At 37.7% G+C, this 26,602-nt stretch overlaps 1 protein-coding gene across 6 annotated transcripts in view; it reads left to right on the top strand.

The window, feature by feature from the left end:
* The window catches only part of DMD (dystrophin), a 1,962,662-nt gene that overhangs the window by 1,513,614 nt on the left and 422,446 nt on the right, over positions 1-26,602 (top strand). For 4 of the 6 annotated variants that reach the window (XM_045582357.1, XM_045582356.1, XM_045582355.1 and 1 more), the window contains one exon: positions 19,256-19,428. In XM_045582357.1, coding sequence (XP_045438313.1) covers positions 19,256-19,428 — 173 coding nt within the window. Of the gene's footprint in view, positions 1-18,467; positions 18,555-19,255; positions 19,429-26,602 lie in introns of those variants that run through there. The other 2 variants (XM_036439738.2, XM_036439739.2) reach the window with 1 other exon arrangement.

Here is a 26,602-nt window from a genome sequence, read left to right as displayed (position 1 = left end):
CAGGAAGGAGACACCATGTCACAGAACTTTTGTTACTTGCAGGGAGTGAGGAAGAAGAAAGGCTGCCTCAGCTGGTAATGAGGAAACCTAAGAGCCCAGTCAGGACTTTTTTCCCCACTTTATGAATTGCTCTAGGTTTGTTCATCATGATTTGCTCAGGACAGTCCCAGTTTATGTTTGTTGTTCTCAGCGTAATTATTAATAGCACCCCTATATACTCTCAAAAGTATTTGTGTCTGGACAATCAACTACTTATGTGGATCGAATAGTAAAAAATCTTGACCACTAGGGGATGGTCCATGTTTACTATGTCAGTATCTCCTGACGTTAGAACCTGATGCATTTAAGAAATGCAGCTAAATTATTAGAAAGTTCAGCTCAATTTATGGGGTGCCTAGTATATGCTCAGGGCTGTGTCCAGTACTGACAGCAGGGAGGCAAGCTCTGTTCTCCCTGCAAGCCAGGCCTGAAAAAGCAAACTGTCTTTCTTAGTAACCCATGTCTTTGCATATGAATCAAGTTTATGCCCCATGCAAGGAGTTTGCGATATTCCACTTTAGGGATTTTTTTTTTTTTGGGGGGGGGGAGCTTGAATGGTAGTGTATCATGTTTTAGTTAATAGAACATCCTATTATGAAACTGTTGAATCAAATATTTTCCCTAGGCATCAAATGTGTTTTCAGTGAAAAGTTGACACCTAGATATGAGGAACAAAAGAGAGAAGGAAAGTAATAGTGAGATTTTTGTAAATTATGAAGACAATGTTTAGGTACTTTGTTGTTGTTGTTTTGTTAGTACTCACCAGATGATATTTTTTCATTGTTTGGTTGTTGTTGTTTTTTAATCCTCACCCAAGGATATTTTTCCATTGATTTTTAGAGAGAATGGAATAGAGAGAGAAAAACAGAGAGAAATATCCATGTGAGAGAAACACATTGATTGGTTGCCCCCTGCATGTGTCTTTATCATGGCCCAAGCTGGGGAGGAACCTGCAATCGAGGTATGTGCCCTTGACCAGAATCAAACCTGGGACCTTTCAGTCCACAGGCCGATGCTCTAATCACTGAGCAACTGGCTAGAGCTGTTTAGGTATTTTCATGTGTTGTCACAATCTAAAGTGTCTTGTATTTTCTTTATAAATAAAACATCAGTCCAGAGATACAAACCCCTTTGCCTTCCTGACTTCCTACCCTGCTTTGATAGATCTAATGTCTGTGACAATGAGCAATGTTGAGAAAACCATAGAGTTTTCAGTTTGCAGATTTTTAATGACTAAAGAAAGATACTGCCAGTCCTAGAAACAAATAGAGAAATGGAGGACCAATATAGCATTCACAGTTCAGTGCAGGGAAAATAAACTACCCTAGATATGATAATCAGATAATATTTTATATAGAAGATTCGATGCATACTCAATCTTTGGAAAGGCTGGAGAAACAGATTTTATACTTGGCTTCCAGGATAGACTTCTAAAACCAGATAGAACAGATTCACTAGAGAACTGCCATCTCTGAGGTACCACTGACAATGAACTGGAGGACAATTCTATACAACTATGAACTAGGAATCAGAAAACTGATTTCTAGAGATTACCATTTTTGTAGCTGATGTTAGCAACTGCTTTCTTCCACCCAGGAAACTAAAGAATAGATTTGAGAACTATGTTTTGGGAAATCTCATACTTCTATGACTAAGCTGCTAACATAAACAGCCAAAAGGAACTTCCACTTTCCAAATACCTCACAAATCCCTCTACTTGATGTACAGTTTCGGACTTAGCAAACAAAATAATGCATACAACTTACTTATTTTTTTAAAAAAATTGTTTATCTGAAATTCAAATTTAATAGGTACCCATATTTTACCTGATAACCCTAACTTATTAAAACCTAATTCATGTCCAGAATCCTAGATACATAGAAGCATAGCAAACACACATTTAAATTTCTAACCTAACTAGAAGTCAGGTGGTATGGAGGTTTGGGTAAGACAATCCATAGTATTAAGTTAATACTATTAACCAAAGTAGCTTTCCTACCACAAGCAGCTGAAACCTTTCTACCCCTGATGTTTTTGCTAGCATCTGAATATTTTCACTCTGCATTCTTACACTCTCTGAAATCCTAGAAGTCTGTGCTCTATTTGGCTTACCTTAAATGTCAAAATCCCCCAGAATGTGAAAGTGGTCAGACTCTGTTTTGGGATTATGGTTCTCAACAGGTAGGAGAGAAGGATTTAGGAGCATAAGGAAATACAGGAGTAGAAAAGATTGGGCACCAGGAGGTGAAATTAGATAGACAAGTGCGAAATCAGATTTCCTTTGCTTACTGTTTGCATGGGGCACATTCAGAATTCAGAGAGGAAATACTACTTCCTTTTGTATTTCTTTTTGTTCCCCAAAAGCTGCACACTTCCCAAATCACATAACCCAAAGTAATGCTATCAGAATGACATAGTTTACCCATATTAAAGGTCAGATAGTTGTGTAAGTGCTGGCCCAAGACATATATGGCTATTGTCTCAGTGGAACTTTGGTTACAGAACTCTTTCTAAATTAGGGACTGCTTTACTTATTTCATGCATGAAGATGTCAAAAGGAAGAAGGGTGGATTTGTACCATGTTAATTAACAATTTAGTGAGGGGAAATGTCAGCCTAGGCTAAAGCATGAAAAGAAATACTGCCTCTCAGAGCAGTCAAAGATGATGAAAAGCACGCAAGTACAACAGTGTTCTTCAGAAATATGGAAACTTTTTTGTTCCCCGTTTTCCCTGGGATTTTCTCTTCTGAATTTAAAACAGTTGGGTAGTTCAAGTTTCAAGGCTACTGATTGTAACAGAAAATCAGTGGTAATTGGAAGCAGTGGGATGTTGGGAGAAGTAATAGAGGTAGCTGCTCTCCAAATGATCCTGCAGGACTTTTCATGAAAATGAAATCAAGCAGTGGAAGCTTGGCTGAGTGCAAGCAAACAATCCTACAGAGAATGGTGCTATCTCTTCAATCCTTTTATCTCTGGTGGTGAGTGGGAAGTAGGGGAATTAATTGATGGAAACCTTGTCCAATGGTTGATGAAGGCTATTTGGCTAAAAGAAGTTATTCTGAAATCAAACTTCCCATGCATTGTTTGCTGTGAAAGCAAACTGAAAATAGCATTACATCTTCAAAAATGGAGGTGAACTTTGTAGATTAACTTAACTTGTGACCTTTTATTTTTAATAAAGGAGGCTTATAAGTTGCTTTTATTTCAGAGATACAGTATATCTATTTTCTCTTCACAAGTGTATGTTATTTTTTTCTGGCGTTTTACTCTTGCCTATGAAAACATTATTGCACTTAAAAGCTCAATAACTATTTAATGACAAATTCTTATCATCAGTAAGTTAAAGACCATGAAATTATTTTTACTAATTATATGTAATTTAATTTCACACATTTGATGATATTTTAAAACACAGGAGTTGTTTTGTAACTTCCCAAATCACAAGGATAAATTTCACTCCATAGACTGTTTGCCAAATGAAATGTTTCATTTAGGCACAGGAAAAAATAGTAGAATTCTCAATATTCTACATAACTCAGACACTATTTAGCATTTTTTTTCTGTGACTATCATATGGTATGTTTCAAAGAGAATACAATAAATATATGGTGTTTAAAAGGCCCAAATCTTCAAAATGCTTCGGAAGCTATTTCACAATGATCTTAGATCTAAAATCTGGTCTTTTAAATGATTTGATTTGCACTGAGTGTTAAAAACAAAACAAAACAAAAAACAGCCTGGCCAGTATTGTTCAGTGGTTGACTGTGAACCCATGAACCAGGTTTGATTCTTGGTCAGAGCACATGCCTGGATTGCAGGATCAGTCCCCAGTGGGGGGTGGACAGGAGGCAGCCTATTGATGATTCTCTCTCATCATTGATGTTTCTGTCTCTTTTTCCCTCTCCCTTCCTCTCTCTGAAATCAATAAAATAAAAAACACCACATGATTTCCCTATTATATAGGATTATCTATCATGAAGTAAGCCTGCAGACCAGTGAAAAATCATTTCACAACACTTGGTAAATACCATGATTTGGGATATTCAGTGATAGAGGATCTGGGTAGGCAAAATGTTTGGGGGTTGGGGAAATTTCAAAGCATAAAATCTTATATTGATTGTATGGTGAAGAATAGCCTAAGTTACTATTGAGGTTTCAGAAATGAACTGCCCAAGGAATACTTTTTTGCTTTCTTAGGCACCAAGCAGTTTTCCAGGAACAAACATTCATCCGTTCAAGGAGCTATGACCTATAGTTTCTACTTTTGTAGCAATTGCACCTAAAACCTTGAGAATAGGACCTGGGATTTATGGAGATCCACTTCTCAGGGCAAGCAGGCCCTTTCAGCTTTCACTTGTCAGTTTGTCAGTGTTCACCTTAGGATTCAAGGAGTTGCTTGCAGGCTCAGAAGTCAGAAACAGAATGAATGGAGAAGGGTGCAAAATTCTGACTCATATTTATGGAATTCTCTGTCTAATAGAGAAGCTTTTTATCTTAATTTTCTTAATCTAGCCATTATCATGAAACAAGGACATGTAATCTTACCAGAGTGAAATTGGGGTCATGCCATAGGCTAGCTGAATGAGCACTCTATGGCATGATGATGTATGGCCACTGCACAACAATGCCTTTACCACATCAAATCTGCCCTTTAATTACATTTTAAATCTCGTTTGAAGAGATTTTATCATTATGGAAATTGCTCTGTAAATGTGCCCATGATGAGACCCAATGAAAGTTTGCTGAAAAGAATTGAATTCAGAGATGGATCCACATTGAAAACATTAGCATCAGATGGAGCTTTCCTGGCTTTAGGCAAAGCAGCCTGTGCAATAACAGAAAATCTTCATCGACTCAAAGGTGTACTTTGCCCAGGTTATTATAGGGTGTTTGGCCTGTACCACTATTGTAACTGGACAATCAATGGGTCTGGCTGCCAGTCACTACTTGAACCAATTCAGCAGAGACAGGGTTGCTGCTTATATTGGGTAGAATGATGAAGATTACATGGTGAAGTAGGCAAAAGGTTATGCCAAATGTGCTGTTCTCAAATTAAGCAGGCTGGGGATTTACAAAAGCCTGCAGGTACACAAAGGCTGGAGGGATCTTCAAAGGGCTGGCAGCTCCAGTTTCTGCAACAAGGTTATCAATTTTTCCATGGTAATAGACAGCTTCTGGATGTGGTGGACGAGCTGCATTTCCAGGGGAGCTCCGAGGACTCCCAGCCAGGTTAGAATGTGCTTTCTTTAAATAGAACAAAACAATTACAGTTAACAAAGCATCATTGATATTTCTTACAATTATAGCTGGTCCCCAATATTCTATTTCTGCCCCTATTACTATCACTTCTTTAGTAAGTTAAAGGAAGAGCTCTGTTCTCCAGCTCAGTGGGCCTTTTTCCCCGCAACCTCAGAGGATCACTTGAATTTATAGTTGCCAAAATGAATACTACAATATTTGCCTCGCATTCCTGACTGCATGCATTCATGCAGAGCAGACCTAAGGTTCTTTAAATGAAGGATGACTTCCTTTTCATGAAATAAAGAGCACCTCTGCTTTCTTTTCAGGTTCATTTAAAAATATCTATACCTCTGGGTTATGGAAAGCACATGAGGAGTATTCTTAGGTAAAGAGTAAAGTCAAAAAAAATTTTTCTACAAAAGGGATTGTCTCCTATCTTTGTGTAGCACAACTGATTGGAAGTTTTCTTTTAAGCTTATTTTTAATTATCTCTTTCTTTGATCTTAAAGTGTTTCTGTGGCCTACCAACCAGAGTTTCTAGAGCCATAGCTACACTTACCCAAAGGACCAAATTGTGTGCTTCCCCCATGCCTCTGGCTAAATGCACCATTTCTTCCACATTACCCACCTATCCCTCTCTTATTTGTTATTTCCCAAGCTGGTGGCAGTTCAGAATGGGAATGGTCCAGGTTACTTGAATATGGTTAGTGTGTGGTTATTGTAACACCCAAGGACTGCACTGCCCTTTAATAAGCCCTACTCCCCCAAACCTGGTCATTTTGCACCTAGTATCACTATTACTAATTTCCAGATGCATGGATAAGTGCCACATTCAATGTGCTCTTCTTCCTGAAAGTCCATTAAAATAGTCCTTGAAGGCTATATTGTCTTTATTAATTCAATATATAGGGTGTCCCAAAAATTAACAGCTATAGCTCAATTTTGAAAATGAAATGTATTTTAATAAACTAAACACTGCCTTAATTGTTATTCAAAGTATGTGTATACAATTTTGGAACAAGCTATATTTCATGGAGATGGAGTTGACTGCCAGTAGTTACCACTTTGCATTTCTTCTTAGTGGGTCTTGGAAGCCCATGAAATTATAGGTGATGGTTTGTATTTATGAATCTTTGCACAGGTTTCTGAGGAAATGATCCTTCATTTCTACAAAGGCAGTCATGACCTCTAGAATATGAAGGACTGTTACACTAGACCAGAGGTACATTTCCAAAATGTGGTACCTGAGCAGTATCAGCTTCATCTGGGGACTTGTTAGAAATGCAAATTCTTGAGCTCTACCTCAGACCCACAGAATCATGAACCCCAGGGTTGGGGCCCAGCAGCCTATGTTTTCATAAGCCCTCCAGGTGATTCTCAAGTTTGCTCAGGTTTGACAACCACTGATCTAGACCAACTACCAATACATGATATATACTCATTTTCACAGGCACATGTGGATGACACAGAGTAAAAAGAACCCTCTCCCTTGGACCACATTGACCTTCCCCTCTTGCCATATAGAATTACTCAGTTCTTATCTCGTCTTATCTTCAATATTACACATGCTCTTTCCTCTGCTTCAAATTTCATTCTCCTACTTCTTCCCTAGTCTGCTCATTCTCTACCTTAAGACCCTGCTCAAATGCCATCCCTGGTGTGATGCTATCTACAAATCTTGGTGACAGGCTGTTTGTTCTGTGTTCTCATAGGGCTTATGTCAACATTAACATTATTACATGTTATATGGGTCCGTGTGTTTACTTAGGACTTTTTCAGGAGACTGTGGGCCCCTTGAAATAAGAAACTTATATTTTATGATTGTATGAGTGTTTTAGATATAAGTTAGGGGAGACACCCCATCTTTCTGCCAATTCACAAAAGGGAAAAATCAGGAAGCCAGAAAGGAACAGAACTCTGAAAGAACCAGGCGGAAGGGTATTTGGGCAAGTCTTCATTGTCTGCTCAAGATAACATTAGTAATTAGATATTACCTACACTGGTTCTCAGACCCCTATTGATAAAGGGTTTTTTTTTCCCCTCTGTTAAATTCTAAGAGATTCCTGACAACTATGCAATTCATCTCACCCCTGTCTGAAAAGAGTGAACCAAAAATATGTGTACATTATAAAAGCCCTATGGACATAACCTGTTTACTACTTCTAATTTTTGGGGTGACCAGGCTTCTTAATTTATACTAAAGATACCTGACAATGACTAAATCCAAGTAAAAATTTTCCTTTTTTTACTCAGGACACTGTGGGGTAGGTTTCTACTGTTGTATAACAGATATCACAATGTAGTTCCCACATAAAACTGTTATGATGTAAAATAATCTATAAAGACATCCTCTTCTCTTTTTAAAATATTTTTTTACTTTTCAATTACAGTTTACAGACAACATTTCATTAGTTTCAAGGGTACAAATAGTGGTCAGACATTCACATAACTTACAAAGCGATCACCCTCAGAAGTCCAGCACCCATCCGACACCACACCCAGACATCTTTTTCTCTATTCTTGTCTTTATTAAAACTTATATAATTTATCTCATGACCATGGAAAAACCAAAGCCTTACAAAACCTTACTCTCCTGGTGATAACTTTTCAAATCTACATGTTATCTGGTGAAAGAAGCATCATCTCCTGGCCAAAGGCCAAGAATGCCCTGGGTCAAGACAGTCTGGGTTCTCTAAGACATTCTGAACTGAATGCTTTTGGGGAGATAGGTGGGTATACAAAGTGAAAACTCATGGTTTTGGTTTCTGGCTTCTGCACAGTGGGTTCTAGAAATGAAGAAATATTGCTTAATATTTTTTCCAGTTTCATTTCTGTCATGTTTCCTATGGCAGATATGTCAGTGTTACCCACCTTTATATTGATGGCCTCAGGCATATCCATTTTCTTCCTTTTCTCCATACATTGACAAAAGAGTAACACCATCCATCGTATTCCATGAGAGAAGAAAAGCAAAATAGGGTGACATAACTCCCTAGGTGCACCCATGAGTGCGCGTATGCACACACACATCATTACACTCCCCAGAAAAAGTAATTTTCTCTACTTGGTAATAGACAGACATTAATGCACCAAAAACAACAGGAAATCCAATACAATTATGGAGTAGGGCTTTAGTTAACATTATATTGCTAGAATCTTCTTTAGCATTCAAACTTTATAGATACCTAGAATTTTTAAGGTTATCTCTCTAAAACTTTAGGCTAAAAAGTACCCACAAATGAATGCAATGGTGCCAACATGTGTTTATGAATTATTTAAGAATTGTCCTGCTATTTAAAGTGAAAAAATATAGAAACATCTTAGATTTATTATTATATTGCTAAGTGGTTCTAAATAGTTGCCTCAGCTGTAGAGTTGTTTTGTGGTTGTGTCAGGATACAATGATGTGGTTTCTTTTGGGGGGTGAGGAATTAAATAAAGTTTTTCTACATTTACAACGTTCATATTAAAACAAGCCAGAGGAAATTGGCTCCATGGCTATTATGATTTCTAGTGTATTATCAAAATTAATTATGGCACTTTGCCATATGTTCTTGCCTTCTTCTTACATATTCCTGTTCAGATGAGATGAGACTTCACATCAACTTATTTCTAATATACAATCTTGAACTACAGTGATAGTGATTCTCTAGCAGGAAAAAAAAAAGTAGCTCTGTGACAGGGATTCGGGAAATGAGTTTCCTTAACTCTGTATACTATCTAAAACATACACAAATTGTGCAGATACATAAAACCACATGTATATTTCTCATGGGAAGATAATTGTCTATTTTAAGAATAGAAATCAATTCTGCTAACTTATTCAAAACCATTAAAGGTATTAATTCTGAGTTAACTGAAGAGAATAAAGAACTTCATACCTAACTGGAAAATAACTCAGTTGCCTGGCCATTCCTTTCACAGGATCACAGTAAATTTCTCAAATGATATAGCTCACAGCCACCTTAATGAATTAATCGTTGTGTTGTATAATATGTAGCCCAATTCAAAAGTCATTTGCTTTGTATATTTGAAAGGTGGAGGAGGAATGTGGTGGAGGAGTAAAAAGAATATAAGTTCAGACAGATCTGTGCTCTAATCCTGTTTCTGCCACATAACAGCTGTGGGATTTAGACAAGTTACTTCACCTCTCCCATTGTAGTTTACTCAACTGTGGAATAAGAAAGCCTACTTTACAGAGTTTATGTAAAGGATTTATAAGAGGTGTAAGTATTAGTTCTCTACCTTGTTTCATCTCCCTACTCTGCCCCCCAGTTCTCATTGTGGCTCTGCAATAGTAAATACATTTCATTGTCAGAAAAGCCCATTTGGTCTTTCTCAGATAAGGAGAGTTACCGTCAAACACGCTGATTCCTGCACATAAAACATAACACACAACTAAAAGTACCTTCAACATTGTAGACTTTTCATATTTGATTGTCTTTATAATTTAAAAGTGAAATCTAGAGTTTGTGTGAAGACCTTTCAAGATTACCATTGACAATTATCTTCTGAAAGATGTTTCCTGTAAGAAATAATCAATTATGAGCAAAGCAGAATAGCAATACCTGAAGTAACAATGCCAATACAATATAGGTTTTTATATGGATTTTAGATGTATATTAGTTAAAAAAAAACACCTCAGCTTATGTAAGGGCTCGTTTTACCTTCTAACAACAGTATTATAAAGGCATGCCATTTTTTTATAACTTAAGTGCTGAGCCAAATGGATACCAACATTAGTTTCCCATTGGGTCCATAGCATCTTAACTTTTTAAAATAAGCTGAGGCAGTGTTGTTTTATCTACCCTTTCTCAGGATTTTGTGTCCTTTAACATTCACTCCCATATACCTCAGAGATGCCTCACTGGATATATTTTAGGTATGAGTATCTATATATTTTTAGTGTCAATGCTCTTGCCATATTGTAATTTACTTGCACCAAGGTGTGTGTGTGTGTGTGTGTGTGTGTGTGTGTGTGTGTGTGTGTGTTTGGAACCCAATATATAAAGTTTGTTTTACTCCTGGGGAAATTAAAAAACTTGAATAACATTTCTATCTTCATAATATTGTTGGGAATGGTTATCACTTTGCCAAAATCTACTTGCAAAAGGTAGAGCAAGAGAAGGATGAAATTGAGTCACATGTGCAGATATTTTTATAATTTATGAGCACTCAATGAACTCTCCATTACTTACTCCCTATTTCAGTAAATGACACTACCATCCTTCAATTGTTTAAGTTAAAACTTCATTACACATCCTTGAGATATCCTTCTCCTTGGCTGCCTCACCTAATCCATTAGTATGTGAGAGAGATCTAGTACCCAAATCATATCTCACATCAGTCTACTTCTCACCTTCTGCAATCTTCCTAGTCCAGGTCACATTATCTCTTGCCTGGATTATAGGGCCTGGCCTCTAACTTGTCCTCCTGTTCCTCTCCTGCCTTCTGTAATCTTCGTATAGTAATATAGTGATTTATTTTAAGCCTAAATCAGATGATGTCACTATCCTGCTTTAAAAGTTTCTATTGCTTTCCACTGCACTTGAAATAAAATTCAAACTTCTTTTCATGTGACTTCAAAGCCCCATATTATGTGAAGCCTCTCTTATCTCATTTCCAACCACATTTCTTTTGTTTTTCAAAGCCACTATTTTATTATTTTTATTAGAGGCCCAGTGCACAAAATCCATGCATGAAGGGAGGGTCTCCTCAGCCCAGCCTGAACCCTCTCCAATCCAGGACCCCTTGGGTGATGTCTGACAGTCAAACATCCCTCTCACAATCTGGGACCACTGGCTCCTAACTGCTCACTTGCCTGCCTGCCTGCCTGCCTGATAGCCTTACTAACCTCCCCTGCCCCCCCCCCGCCAGTCTAATCACCCCTCACTGTTCCCCTCTTCTGGCCTGGTCACCCTTCCCTGCCCCCCGACCAGCCTGATCACCCCTAACTGCCCCACCACCACCACCAGCCTGGTCACCTCACACAACCTGATATTCAGTTGTCTGGTCATCCCTCACTAACCACCCTGCCGGCCTGGTTGCCCTATGCAGCCTGCTGCTCAGTCATTTGGTAGTCCCTCACTAACCCCCTGCTAGTCTGGTTGCCCCACGCAACCTACCTGATCTTCTGTAGGGTTGTTTCGGTTGTGACAGTTGCATAGGCTTTTATATATAGAAAGATTTTCAGTAAACTTTTTGTGGTTGATAATATTACAGGTATCTTCCCTTTCCCCCCCTTACCCTCCACTCCTTAGAGCCTCTACCTATCTCCCCAGGTCTTCACTACCCTATTGCCCATGTCCATGGGCTATGCCTATAGTATAGAAGTCCTTTGCTTTATCTATTTTTGTCCCCCCAACCCTACATCTAGATATGTCAGCAACCACATTTCTTGGTAAGTTTTAGTCAAGATCTTTCCTGATGTAAAGGCTCTTTCACTTGGAACTTTGTGCCTTTCAGTTTTCCTGTAATTGGTATCCTCACATCCTTCAAATCTCACCTGACATTGAACCTTCTTATATGTACACCATTATTCTCATCATAGCCACCCATTTGTTACCTTCTTATTTTATTGATAATTATTTAGCTGTTTTACCACATCTCTCTCCTGTTTATACTATTTCTCTCTGATTTTTTTTTTTTCTTATTATGCTATGAACATCAAGAAGGCAGAAGTTTGTTTAGTTTGTGGGGGGGGTTTTCACCACTGCAGACCTGGATTAATATACTAAATATTAGTGGGATGGAGGGAAGAAGGGACAGGTGGAGGGAGGAAGGGAAGAGATGGGCTAGGAAAGGAGGGAGGGGGAAGAAGGAAGGAAGGAAGGAAGGAAGGAAGGAAGGAAGGAAGGAAGGAAGGAAGGAAGGAAGGAAGGAAGGAATTTAAGGGCTATAACTACATATTTCTTAACATTATATGTGTTTCCATAGCTCTTAATGAAATCTTGGACATACAATAGGCACTTAATGCATGCTTGTGTGATGAATACTCAGAACATTTTTGAACTATGACAGAATAAAAAGAAACTAGGAAAACAAAATGCAGAAGAAAAAATATACTTGTACTTCTAATCTAGTATATCTGAAATGAACTCTTCAGCTTTCAGAAGTAATTTTAAGACTCGAGTAAATCAGAGGGTCAGACAAGAAGAGAAAGCATCACGTGTTACCAGGGTTTGGAATTGCTTAAGGCAGTCTGACAAATGAGATTTTGCTAGGTTTCCTCTGGGATCATCTACCCTAGGCCGGGCATTTTTAAAGATTAGATTTTGAAATAAAGCTTTGCACCTAGGAATGTACTGAGGCAGGAGAGCATATCCCTTCTCTCCATTGTTCTAGTGCTTAAGTGTGAGAATTTTTGAATGAGATATGAAAGCAAAGACAAAAAACCCTGCAGAATAATAGTCTCTGAGGACCTTAATAACAGCAATTTTTAAAAGCAAAGCCTATGGACTCCTAAATCCATAGCTGTTTGTTTAAGATGCATTGCGATGCAGTAGACCTGAAAACATACTCCTTATCTACGGAGAGCAAACAGGCTTCAAGTCAAATGACAGTCATCAAATTAACTCTTGTATCTCTGGGGATGACAACCCTGCTGCTTTTATAAGAGTATTGCAATAGTCACATATAGAATAGCAGGCACATCCACTGTGAATCTGGACCCAACTGCATTTCCTGAGTGAGTTAGGAACCTCTGGTGGTTAAAGTCCTTATAAGGTCAATATTGTGGGTCCAATTCCTTTATGTGGGTGCTTCTGAATTTTTGAGAAGCACCCACATAAAGGAATTGGAGCATAATTCTGTTTTGTTTTGCTAGTTTTAAGTTCCAACACATAACAGACTGATACTCATGTAACATACAATAAAAATGAATTACTTTTAAAATATTATAAAAACCAGACACACACAACACAAGCCCATACTTTTTATTTTTAGATTGTGTTAACATGGGGGGAAAAGCATTCAGATCTATAAAGAATTTTTGTGAGTTTATTTGAGCCAAACTGTCAACAATTGCCGGGAAACAGAACCTCAAGGTATGGCAATAATACGTGGGAGAATGGGAGTTTTTCGCCTATTTTTATACATTACAATGAAAGGAGGAGATGTAGGTGGGATACATGAAATCTACAGGTATTAGGTTAGGGGGGTGAAGAAAGCACAGGAGGGGGAGGGGGAACCTCTAGGATTGGATAAAAAGTAAAATGTTAGACAAGTGCTTCTTTGACACAGGTGGGTGGGTACAAGATAGTTAACAGTCAGTAGTTAACATGATAACAATAACAATGAGGGAATTTGTGGTCTTCACCCCAGCACCATTTGTTGTGCCTAGAAGGGTCCAGAAAAAGGGAAGTTACAAGTTACCCTGACATTTCAAAGGTATGTTATCTTAAATGTAAAAAGACTTTAGACTAAGTAAAGATCAAAGTTGATCTTTGTCAGGGAAGATACTTGCCTAGGACAGGACTGCACATTATAAAGTACTTTTTAATTAAAAGGTGTTCATTTCAGATCATCCTTTCTATGTGGTTACTTTAGGTCTATGTGGTTACTTTAGGTATTTAAGTTAGTCAGGTTAATATGTGTCCCCTTTTCAAGTTCACAATTGCTATAAATGTTTCTAGAGATTTACTTTCCATTTCTGTTCTCATAATGGAGTGTGTGTTTGTGTGTACTCCAAAACTTTGAGTATTTAGAGTCCATGGTTAAAAAGTCATTTTAGATAGCCAAGCTAAGTAGTTTGACTCTTGTATGTTTGTTTTTGTTGGTTTTAACTTCTTTAAAGCAGCAATACATTTTCAAAATAACCATATTGGATAAATTTATTTCAAGAGTTGTACATACATTGCTTTCTTTCTAAATAGAGTTTACTGAACATAAATCTACTTTTGCTGGATAGTTCAAGATCATCATCATTAACATTAATGTTTTGCTTTTCTTAAAAGCTAGGTGATTCCTGCAAGGGCTAATAATATATTCAGGCTCTTCTTTCCACACTGTGTGACCCTGGTCAACTATGCGCACCTGAGGCTCCTTTTACACCTTTCAGTTCTCTGTCAGGTGTCACTTCTTGCTACTCTCTGTTTAGCCCTCAAGGATAACTTCTCTCCTATTTTGGATCTTCTGTTTCTGACCTTTTAAGTTCTTGGAAATCAGATCATCACTTTTTAAATTAGGTAAAATGTATCAGTAAAGAGAACCTAATGGCCTTATCAATATTCATGTAGTAATGCTTTCAGAAAATATTAGAGATGGTTTGTCTGTAATGAATCTTTAGAAAAATTTGGTTACTTATTTTTATTTTTTTAATATTTTTATTAATTTCAGAGAAGAAGGGAGAGAGATAGAGAGACAGAAACATCAGTGATGACAGAGAATCATTGATTGGCTACCTCCTGCACACCCTCTACTGGGGATCAGGCCCACAATCCAGGCATGTGCCCTGAACAAGAATTGAACCATGACCTCCTGGTTCTTAGGTCAGTGATCAACCACTGAGCAACACTGGCCAGACTATTTTTATTCTTTGTGCATCTTTTTGTTGTTTTGTTTTGTTTTGTTGCATACTTCTCAGCTATATTCAAAATAGGGAGGTTACTTTTTGCTGAGTTATTTTGTAGAGACAGAAAATTCTATATATACATAAAAATATGTGGATGCTATTATCTTTGATGTTTTAGGAAAGTTTCATAACTATTTGTTTAGATAACAAAAGAAGAATATAACACTAATTCCTGGCATTGCCTACTTTATTTCTCTTCTAATAAAATTTTTGCAACCTTTCATATTCTTCCCCAGTTGTCCTATTATTTTGGGACACCATGGATCATTCTATTTGTCAAATAAGATAGTACAAATTTAATATTTAATAATCTCATATTAGTCCTTTAATTTTCTTCATAAACTTTTATTCTCATTTGCCTCATATAAGAAGATCTTTATCCAACATAATTTAAGGACCAGGACTATATTCTACCTATTTTCCCCCAATGCTCATCATTCATTTCAATCAGGATATACAATTCATTGTCCCTGCTCATAAACCAAACTTATTCTTACCTTTCAGCCATCTCTATTCTATTCTTTCCATTTGAAATGCCCTCTTTCCTCCACCTCTTTCATTCCTATTCATCCTTCAAGGCTCAAAGTAAGTCCCTTGACTTTGTGAAGTTTATTTCTATCACTTTATTTCCACACTGATTCTCTTGTAATACAAATCTGTATATTAGCTGTTACTTATTAAAAGCCTGTTGTGTTCTGGATGCTGTTCAAAGTATTTTACAAGGATTATGCCATGTAATATTCAAAACAACCCAGCAGGTAGGTATTATTATTTAATACTTAGTGAAGCTAAAGAGATTAAAGAGTTTTTAAACTTATACACCTAATAAAGGAAAATGAAGGGGGAGACTCAAACTATGTTTATTTAACTGCACCTTCCCATTCATTTTCCCTGGGAAAGGGGACTTATGACAGAAGTAGGTTAAACTTAGAAAAGAGGGAAGTATATGAGATTTGAAAAAAAAAATCTGCAGGAAAGAGAATACCCCCCACTCCTAAAATGGCTATACTATGAACTTATCACTTGCCTCATATATGAACTTCCTTAATATTCACAGCTAAAATTTGCTCCATAATTGTATAGGGCTTTAGGCTATATGTTTCGTTTAGGGGATGGGCTATATATCATTTTTCCATTTGCATTCATTTTCTCAAATATTTTATGTGCTCTCTAGTTGTATTGGATATATCTCTGTTCACTGCTTCAGCTCTATTTAAGTATCCATGTTAAGAAGACCATGAAATTACTCTTTGAATAGTAAAAATGTTATTCTGCATTGTCTAATGGCAGTGCTGGAGTTGCTGAAATTTAGGCAGGAGTATTATTTTTAATATATTTTTATTAATTTCAGAGAGGAAAGTAGAGGGAGATAGAGATAGAAGCATCAATGATGAGAGAGAATCATTGATTGGCTGCCTCATGCACGCCCCTCACAGGGATCAAGCCCACAATCTGGGCATATACCCTGACAGGGAATCGAACTGTGACCTCCTGGTTCATAGGTCAACACTCAACCACTAAGACACACTGACCAGCAGAGGCAGAAGTATTATTAATAAGAAAAGTTAATAGGAAAAATTTAAAAATTAACAGGAAAAATCTCAGAGGCAATATTATATAGTCCTTAATAGCTAGAATTCAATAGCCTGAGTTTGATATCTGATCACATGGTTTATTAGCTGTGTGACCCTGGACAGTTTTACATAACTTCTCTGTAATTTCATTCTCGTACATGTAAAATTAAAATCATAACAATGCCTAGCCTAAAGGGTTACTGAGTAGATTAAATGAGTGCATGTATATACAATTTTTGGACTGTATCTGGTGTATAGTGTTATATTTGCTACTGCTATTATTTCTATTGTTATATAACAAATAACTTTTCCCTATTCATTAGTTATTGCTCTTCCAAAAGAATACAATCACAAAAAGAAGAGAAAATTTTGATAACATACATTAACTGTAAAGACTAAGGCTTGAGTGATCTTTTCTAGTTAAGTCAGAAGTGAAATAACTGTCAACATAAGAAATGTCCAAACTTGTAGAGAATTTTTATAAGAGTTTATTTGAGCCAAACTGACAACATATGCCAGGGAACAAAATCTCAAATGCTTCAGAGAACAAGTTTGTGGCTTATTTTATGCATTTGAGAGAAAGTAGAGGATATAAAGAAGATTGCATGAAGGTGGGAGAAAGCAATGAGAGGATGGAATTACAGGATAGGATTATGTACTCTCCTGAGGGTGGTCCAATTTATATTTTTTAAATCTTTATTGTTGAAAATATTACATATGTCACCTTTTTCCCTCATTGACCTCTTCTAGCCCACCCCATCTCCCACCCCAGGCCTTCACCTCATTATTGTCTATTAACATAAAGAGCTGATTGTTTTAGTCAAAAGATATTATTTTGTTGAACAATTAAAGGTTTGGTTTAGTTCTCTTAAGTGTGTACTCTGAGGCAAAGTTTGAAGTAGTGTACTAATCAAATACAACAAGAAGGAAAGTCAAATAGCATAGTGGAATTGTCTAGATAACTTGGATCTGTTCTGTTTTCATTACTGAATTATTTAGATAAATTAAGCTCTTTTTTTTTTTTAGCTGAAGAAGTAGCAAATTCAACTGGCAATGTTTTCCCATGTCGGTATACAAACATAAAAAATGAATGTATATTTGATTAAAACTCCATTTTCATAAGAAGCTCAATACTAGTTTTCCACACCGGCTCCTTTGAAAATCAGGCTAAATCCTTCCAGAACATAGGAGTTTTGTTTTGTTTTGTTTTTTTATGGAATAGAGATAGATCTTATGTAATCTATTTTAGTATTTCTCTTCTTTCAACTTTGGATATGGTTCTATCCATAGCCCCCCTCTCTTCCTGTCAAAGGAAATGGGACAGAATTCTCTTTAGAGCCCATCAGGGATACTTCTTCAGCTGCCAAAAATAGTGACAGGAGACATTCATTGTCCACCTAACTTACTTCTGCAACATTCAAAATTCGGCATTCAAGATGCTATGACTGAAAACACAGGCCAGTCCTTTAGAATTTCTAATATATCATTCCTGCCATGCTACCTCCTTACTTTAGAAGAGTAATTTAATTCAATTTTAGAATGAGAGAGAAAAAAAATTATTTTTTCTAGTTATAGGTCAATCCAATTGTCCGGAGCTTCCGAATGAATATTTAAACTTGTTGAACAGAAGCGTACAAATCTCTAAAAGCAAGTCAGATAATGTACAAAGCTTCCATTCATTGTGTAGGCAGAAAGGAATGCTGGTACCCGGCAGCTCTCTAAGGAATGTTCTTTTGGCTTTGACTGTTCTGCTGGGAACAAGGAGGGAAACACATATATAAAATGAATTTATAATGTCTCTGACTTATAATGGCAAAATGATAAGAAAAGTTGGCTGTTTAATATAAACTGTCGCTGCATATTCCAGGCCTCCTCTCTTTGAGGTCCCTCCCACATCCACAGGCCTGGCTACCGTTTAGTGGAGATTACAAAGTGGCTGTTTATTATTATTGACTGGTGAAGCCTGTGCGCTGAAATTCATTCTGTCAACAGAATGTAAGCAAAGTTGGCATTTTAAAGCAGGGGTCTTTCAGTCGCCGGGTTTTCTCAGGATTGCTATGCAACAGGATCAGTGCTGTAGTCCCCGGTTCAAGCTGAAAATGTTACACCGGAAGACATACCATGTAAAGGTCAGATTCTTCTATTATGATAATTTTCTTGATCTGTATATATACAAATAAGGTTGAATGCATAATGTCTTATTATAATTCTTGTCGAAAAATATGATGGTATCTCAAATGGAAAATCTTACTAATAAATGTATGATGCTGTAATAATACCAAGGTGAACTTAATGCATACTGTCAAGAAGATGATCTCCGATGATAAAATCCTGTTCTGTGCTGGTTCTATGAACTGAGTTCAGCTTTGTTTGCTTGTTTCGCCAAGCTTCTAACAGTCAGAGTCAACTCTTCAGATTATCAGAGTCAACTCTTCAGATTATCGCGTGCATAGAAAATGTGACTTGACACTGAGGTGCACTTTATCATGGGAATTTTATTTCATATTACTTCCATAAAACATTATGTTCCATCCATGGACTAGAAGATATAATTTATGAAATTCATAAAGTTATAAGTATATTATGTTTTAATTTACGTCAGAGAATGCATTTATTATACCTAATAAGATGCCCATTTTCAATCTACTTAATAATGTGAAGAGATATACCAAGAAAAGTGAGTTGGAAGTTCATCTTTTTGTTAGTTGGCCTAATTTGAAATATTTTCTGAACTAATAATTTATTTTTTACGGTACTCCAGACTCATACTCCTAGCCGATCACTTCTGTGTTTTAATTCTGCATGTGTTTTTCTCCCTGCTGTTCTATAGGACCTCCAAGGAGAAATCGAAGCTCACACTGATATCTACCACAACCTAGATGAAAATGGCCAAAAAATCCTGAGATCCCTGGAAGGTTCTGATGATGCAGTTCTGTTACAAAGACGTTTGGATAACATGAACTTCAAGTGGAGTGAGCTGCGGAAAAAGTCTCTCAATATTAGGTAGGAAAAGATATCAAAGGCAATAACAGTCAGAAATTAATTGAAATAACAAAGTTTTCCTCATTTTTATAGCACAAGTACTAATATCTCATGTGTTTGTGTAAATCACCCAATTAAGAATGATTCTTTTTATTTTGAATAAATGAATCATTCATTTACTTGGTATGGAGATGATAGTTGAAGGTTCAGATTAAATTAAAGTGGTGATGTTTATAACCACAGGAGAGATGCATATTAAGACATTAGAGTGAATTTAAATGGGGAATACTGTTATACTAATTCCATAGAGCTCTTTCTTGGTTTATCACAGGGTTCTGGAAAAAGTGATAAAATTATAGGTTTGTTTACATGGAATTCTTTCTTTAGCATTCTAAATACATAACAGTGGGCATTCTTTTTTATTTTTCAAGTATAGTTTACACTTAATATTATATTATACTAGAGGCCCAGTGCATGAAATTCATGCATGGGGAAAGGGTGTCCCTCAGCCCAGCCTGCAACTTCTCCAATGTGGGACCCCTCAGGGGTTGTCCCCATCCCCACAGGGATCAGGACTAAACCAGCAGTTGGACATTCCTCTCACAATCTGGGACTGCTGGTTCCTAAAAACTCGCCTGCCTGCCTACCTGATTGCCCATAACCACAATGCCTTCCAGCCTGATAGTCCCCTAAATGCTCCCCTGCCAGACTGATTGACACCTAACTGATCCTCTGCCAGCATTATCATCCCCAACTTCCCTCCCCTGCTGGCCTTATCACCTCCAACTTCCCTCCCCTGCTGGCCTGATTGCCCCCAACTGCCTTCTCCTGCAGGGCTGAGGGGACTGGGGGACTCTGGCTGGATGAGGCAGACTGAGTGCCACCATCTTGTGGCTGTGTGTGCCACCATCTTGTAAGGGCATGGCAGTCAGTTAGCATATTGCCTCTTTATTGGCTGTGGGCACCACCATCTTGTGAAGGTGTGATAGTGAATTAGCATATTCCCTCTTTATTAGATAGGATTTGTTTCAGATATATAACATCCAACACCATTTGTTAAAAACACAATTCTTTCCCACTGCACTATGTCATTTTGCCACATTGGATTTTAATGTGGGTTTTTTTTTTCTTTCATTTATTAATTTGCTTTACACTGTTGGGTCTATTTTCAGGTTATCTATTATATCCCATTGTTGCTAACTGGTGTTAGTACCATAGCTTCCTTAGTCTCTGTACCTGGTAAGACAAGTACCATTACATAATTCCCCAAAACTGTCTGATCTTTTTACAAAGATGTAAATGCTCACCAAATATTCTGCATGCTATCTCTCATTTATCTGCCTCCTTGTATTATAGTTAGGCAGAGCAATGTGATTAGTCCTGTTAAAAACAGATTACTTCTGGGCCAAAGCATTAAAGATGAAATATAAATGTTCCATGCATTCTCTTCACTTAACAGAGGACATTCTTTAAATACCATAACACATTATAATTAACAGTTTGGAAGTGACATCCCACAGCTCTGGAAGCTAAGGAGATATTATAGCAACTTCCTGTCCTTTTCTTCCTCTAAGATTTTGTTACCATATCTTCTGCCTACTCATCCTTTGGCTGTTCTACATGCACCTATTTTGCCCCTTCCTGTGTACCGGTTTCTATTGAGTAACTAATGGCAGCATCTCAGGAAGGCAGAGTGAAGCTCTTGTTATACCTGTTTTACAGTAGTTTGGTGTTAGAGACAAAGAATAGAGATAGAAAGTAAAATGCCCAGTGTCACCTAAATGACAGGAATCACAGGGATTGGACATCAGGTTCTCTACTTGTTAATTAGTTACTTTTCCTAATTAAAATCTTTTTATTAAAATAATTTGTGCTTTCTTCTGTTTCTAGGGGAGGGGTGGTAGTAGAGGGAGGGAGAAAAGGATAAATGGACTTCATAATATCTATGAGGGAAAGCACAAAACAATGGGAATAGTTACTACCTCTAGGCTGTAAGATTACCAAAGAGATATTTTTCTTCTTTATTGTTCCTCTAAATTGCACATATGACATATTTTTGAATTATGACATATTTACTTCCATGATAAAAACGATAACAGAAATTTATTAATTTGAAAGCACTCATAGAAAATCTGTACTTAATATGAAATAACAATAATAGGAACTAACATATAATACAACTCAAACCATGCAATGTCATAGGCACTTTATATTTAGTGACCCATCTAATGCTCTCAGCAGCCCTAAAAGATTGATTCCATTATTACTCTTCCTTTACATTTGAAGAAAGTCAGGCACCAAGAGGCTAAATAACTTTCCCAAAGTCACTTAATAAATAGCAGGTCCAACATCTGAATATAGAGAATCTGGCTCCAGAGTCTGAGCTTTTACCCATTATATCCTATATAATAAAAGCCTGATATACTAAGTGTCTGGTTGACCAGTTGACCATTGAACCAATCAAAGCATAATATGCTAATGAGATGATAAAGTTATTCAACTGCTCACTATAATAAGCACTGACCACCAGGGGGCAGATGCTCTGTCCAGTTAGCTTGCTGCTGGGGTCTGGCCAATCAGGACTGAGCGAGATGGGCCAGACATGCCCTGGAGCCCTCCTGCAGTCCCTCTCAGGCTGGCCAAACTCTCAAGTCCCTCCCTGGCCAGCTGGCCCTGATCAGCCCCAATCAGGACTGGGCCAGATGGGCCAGACATGCCCTGGAGCCATCCTGTGGTCCCTCCCACAGTCCGTTCTCAGCCACAAGCCCCAATAGGCCCCAATTGGGACTGGGCAAGATGGCCATGACTGGCCCCAATCACTGGCCAAGTGAAATGACCCCACTCATGCATGAATGTTGTGTACAGGGCCTCTAGTTATACCATAAAGAAAGATGGAAAAAGTAAGGCTCACCTAACTTTTATACATAAGTATATAATAAGTGAAAGGATGAAATAGAGAAGCAGATTTCTTGGAGTAGAAAGGAATTTTTATTGATAAGGTCTTTGCAAGTTTGCACCCCAGCTTCCAACACACTAATTTTCATCTCCTTCTTTGGTCCTTGAATTTAGTAATGACATGTTTGTGATGAGTTAGGAGTCACAATGGGCAATGGCATTTTCCAAGATAAGGAGACTCCATTTTCTTTTTCAGCTTAAACTCTAAGACAAGTCAGTATATGTAATGACAAAGGCCAATTATATAACATCTGCCATTCAAAAAGAATGAAACATGTGAGATGGAAGAGATACTGGCAGGCAGATAAAGTAAAAAAGAGCAAGTTAGCTCTAGCTGGTTTGGCTCAGTGGATAGAGCATCAGCCTGCAGACTGAATGGTCCTGGGTTCGATTCCAATCAAGGGCTCATGACCAGGTCACGGGCTCTATTCCCAGTAGGGGGCGTGCAGGAGGCATCCGATCAATGAGTCTCTGTCATCATTGATGTTTCTATCTCTCTCTCCCTGTCTTTTCCTCTCTGAAATCAATAAAAATATATTTTAAAAGAGAAGAGGCAGTTAATATTTTTGCAAGACAGAAAAAGAAAGGTGATATAACTGTTCCGAAAATCTCTCAGTGTGTTTTCTCTACTTCATGTGAACTTAATGAAATAAAATGAAAATTGAAAGCAGCAAACAGCATGTCAGCCAAAATATGCACTCTTCATTCTCAGAAATGTTCATATGCCAGGTACCACAGTTTAATTCTTACTATCATTAATCAAGTAGAAAACAGTTACCTTAGCTTATCTAAGGTGCTTCAAATTCTGAAATTTATATATTCGGATTAGGGGGTTTGGCTTTTAAATATGGCTCTCTGATAATACAGGATGTGTTATAAATGACCACTTTTAAAAAGCAAATAAATAATTATTTACATCAAAGCAATTCAATTTATTTTCTGACACTTGGTTGAAATAAGGGCATCCATCAATCCATACAGAATAGCAGAGTGCATTTGAGAGAAGCATAGTAGGGTAGTAATTAGGTATGGTTATGAAAAAGGTTAGATAACCCTGGAAGAGTAAGATTCAGAACCATTAACACTTAGAAGCTTGCATGAATATAGTCAGTTTCTCCATTGGTATTATTTTTTAGTGAAAAGTCACCACAATTAAAAAATAGTTCCAAAGATACCCTGAAAAAGCAGCCCTGTGTTTGCCCAAGCTATAATATATATATATATATATATATATATATATATATATATATATATATATATATACTAAAAGTTACAGATGGTTCATTGTTTTGTAAGGAATTCTGAAGGAAGTTTCATAATTCAATATGTAAAATCATTAGTGCTTGATTTCAAAAGTGTCCATTATTAATGGAAAAAACTTTGAGTTTGAATTAAAATGATTTTAAAGTTATCCTTTGAGTTCTATTGACTTATAAAAAGTATCCTTAAAGGAGAACCAAGACGGTGGCAGGTAAACTTCAGTACTCACTGCCTCCCACAACCACATCAAAATTACAATTAAAAATTACAATTAAAATACAGTTGATTCAGAACTGCCTGAAATCTGGCTAAATGGAAGTCCTACAACTAGAGAAATAAAGAAAAAAAAACACATCAAGATTTGTAGAAGGGGGCGGAGGCACAAAACTGGCTGGTTGAAGACCCACGTGTGATGTGTTTTTAATCAGGAGTGATATTTCCACTGCAGAGACCTTCCATCAAGAACAAGGGGTCCCAACCCCACACTAGACCTCCAGGACAGGGTTTCAGAGCAGGGAAGAGAAGTCCTTGTAACTTTGGATTGTAAAAACCAGTGGGGATTGTGGCTGAGTGACAGTGATGCTGCTGGAGACCCAGGCAGTCCCTCTTAAAGGGCCAGTGCACGAATTTACGTGGTCCTGCTTCCTTTGAGCTCCAGCACTGAGTGGTAGCTTTGGGGAAACCAGTGAGTGATATATGGGGAATAACTTGATTGTTTGGCAGCAGAGCAAGAACTCAGATGTCACTTTCTTACAGATGGGAATGTTCTCAGGGGTGATTATTTCTATATAGAGAACTCCCCCATGACAGAGCTCATATATAAGTTTCCATAAGCCTGACTCACACTGTTGCTCCAGCCTGATTATCCCCTGAAACCTTGCCCCATCCAATTTGCACTTCCTCCAAGCTGTTTTCAGCGGCTTTTCCATGTGAATGGCCTGCCCTGACTCAGGCTTCAGATTTTCCTGAAATCTCTCAAATGAGCAGTAGATGGTATCAGTGTGCCTCAAACCTATCAATAAGGGGACAAAGACCAAGAACTAGCAGCAGCCTGCCTTGCTTCACATCTGGGCCTATCTTAGGTACCTCCAAGCCCAAGACAAGTAGCAGCCATCTGCAGATTGCTCTGTAGTTCCTGCTGGGTGGTCCAAGGCAGTGGCTGAGTTTGTACCTCCCAGGAGGCACCAGAGCCATTACACCTGGTATATAGCTTCAGATCATAGAAAATTACAATTCTATATATCCACAAATGACACACTCAAGGGGCAGACTCAGTGAGCACCAAACAAGTCCTGCTCCATAGGTGTGTCTCTTGAAAAGCAGCTCTTCCACTGTATTTATTGCTGGTCCTTACAACCAATTGGCCTGGAGGTCAACACCTCCCAGTGATTCAAACAGCAATTAAGGCTCAACTACAACAAGACTGTGCACACAGCCCACATAGGTGTGTACCTGGAATGCCCAGCTGAGGTGATTGGGGAGGCTTAGCCACTGGGACCTACAGGACACCTACTATACTAGGCCACTCTACCTAATACATAGAAACAAACACATGGAAGCAGCCAAAATATGAAGACAAAGAAACATGTCACAAATGAAATAACTAGAAGCAAGCAAACTACTGGATACAGAGTTCAAAACAATGGTTATAAGGTAGCTCAAGGATCTTAATGAGAACTTCAAGGGACTTGGTGAGATTTTAAAGGATCTTAGTGGTGAGAATGTCAAAGACATGAAAAGGGACCAGTGAGAAATTAAGCATGAACTAACTGAAATTAATAACTTATAGATATTCAACAGTAAAGTAGAGGATTCTGAGAATGAAATCAACAATTTTGAATACGAGGAAGAAAAAAAAACCCACATAATCAGAAGAGCAAGAAGAAAAAAGAATAAAAAAATATGAAGGTAATTTAAGGAGCTTCTGGGAAAAAGTCAGGTGTACCAACATTTACATTATTTCAGTGTCAGATGGAGAAGAAAAAGAGTAAGATATTGAACAAGTGTTGGAGCCCTAGCTGGTTTGCCTCAATGGCTAGAGTGCCAGCCTGTGGACTAAAGGATCCAGATTGATTCTGGCCAAGGGCCTATACCTCCATTGCAGGCTTGATCCCCTGCCCTGGTTGTGATGCATGTGGGAGGCAACCAATCTCTCTCACATTGATATTTCTATCTGCCTGACTCTACCTCTCTCTTCCACTCTCCCTACAAATCAATTGAAATATATCCTTGAGTAAGGATTAACCAAATAATGATGATGATGATAATGATGATGATGATGATGATGATGATATTTCCCCAAATCATTATGTACTTATTTATTTATTAAATTATTATCTGTGTACATATTTTATCATTGCCCCCCCTCCCAAACATACCCACCCTCTCCAGAATTTTGTGTCCATTGGTTGTACTTAATATGCATGTATTCAAGTCCTTCCGTTGATCTCTTATCTCCCCCAGATCTCCCTCCCCTGCCCGCTGTAATTTGACAGTCTGCTTATTGCTTTACTGTCTCTATATCTATCTTTTGGTTCATCAGTTTATAATGTTCTTTATTATCCATAAATGAGTGAGGTCATGTGCTGTTTCTCTTTCATTGACTGGCTTATTTCACTCAGCATGATGTTCTCCAATTCCATCCAGGTTGCTGCAAATTATGAGAATTCCTTTTTTATGGCAGCATAGTATTCCATTGTGTAGATGTACCATAGTTTTTGGATCCAATCATCTGCTGACGGGCACCTAGGCTGTTTCCAAATCCTAGCTATTATAGATTGTGCTGCTATGAACATAGGGGTGCATAAATCCTTTCTGATTGGTGTTTCTAGTTTCTTGGGATATAATCCTAGGAGTGGTATTGCTGGGTCAAATGGGAGTTCCATTTTCAGTTTTTTGAGGAAACTTCAGACTGTTCTTCAAACTGTTTGCACCAGTCTGCATTCCCACCAGCAGTGCTTGAGGGTTCCTTTTTCTCCGC

Source organism: Pipistrellus kuhlii, unplaced genomic scaffold (genome assembly GCF_014108245.1).
Source record: "Pipistrellus kuhlii isolate mPipKuh1 unplaced genomic scaffold, mPipKuh1.p scaffold_m20_p_16, whole genome shotgun sequence".
Lineage (NCBI taxonomy): Eukaryota > Metazoa > Chordata > Mammalia > Chiroptera > Vespertilionidae > Pipistrellus > Pipistrellus kuhlii.
The sequence above is the reverse complement of the archived record's forward strand: the minus strand, read 5'-3'. Positions and strand labels throughout refer to the sequence as shown.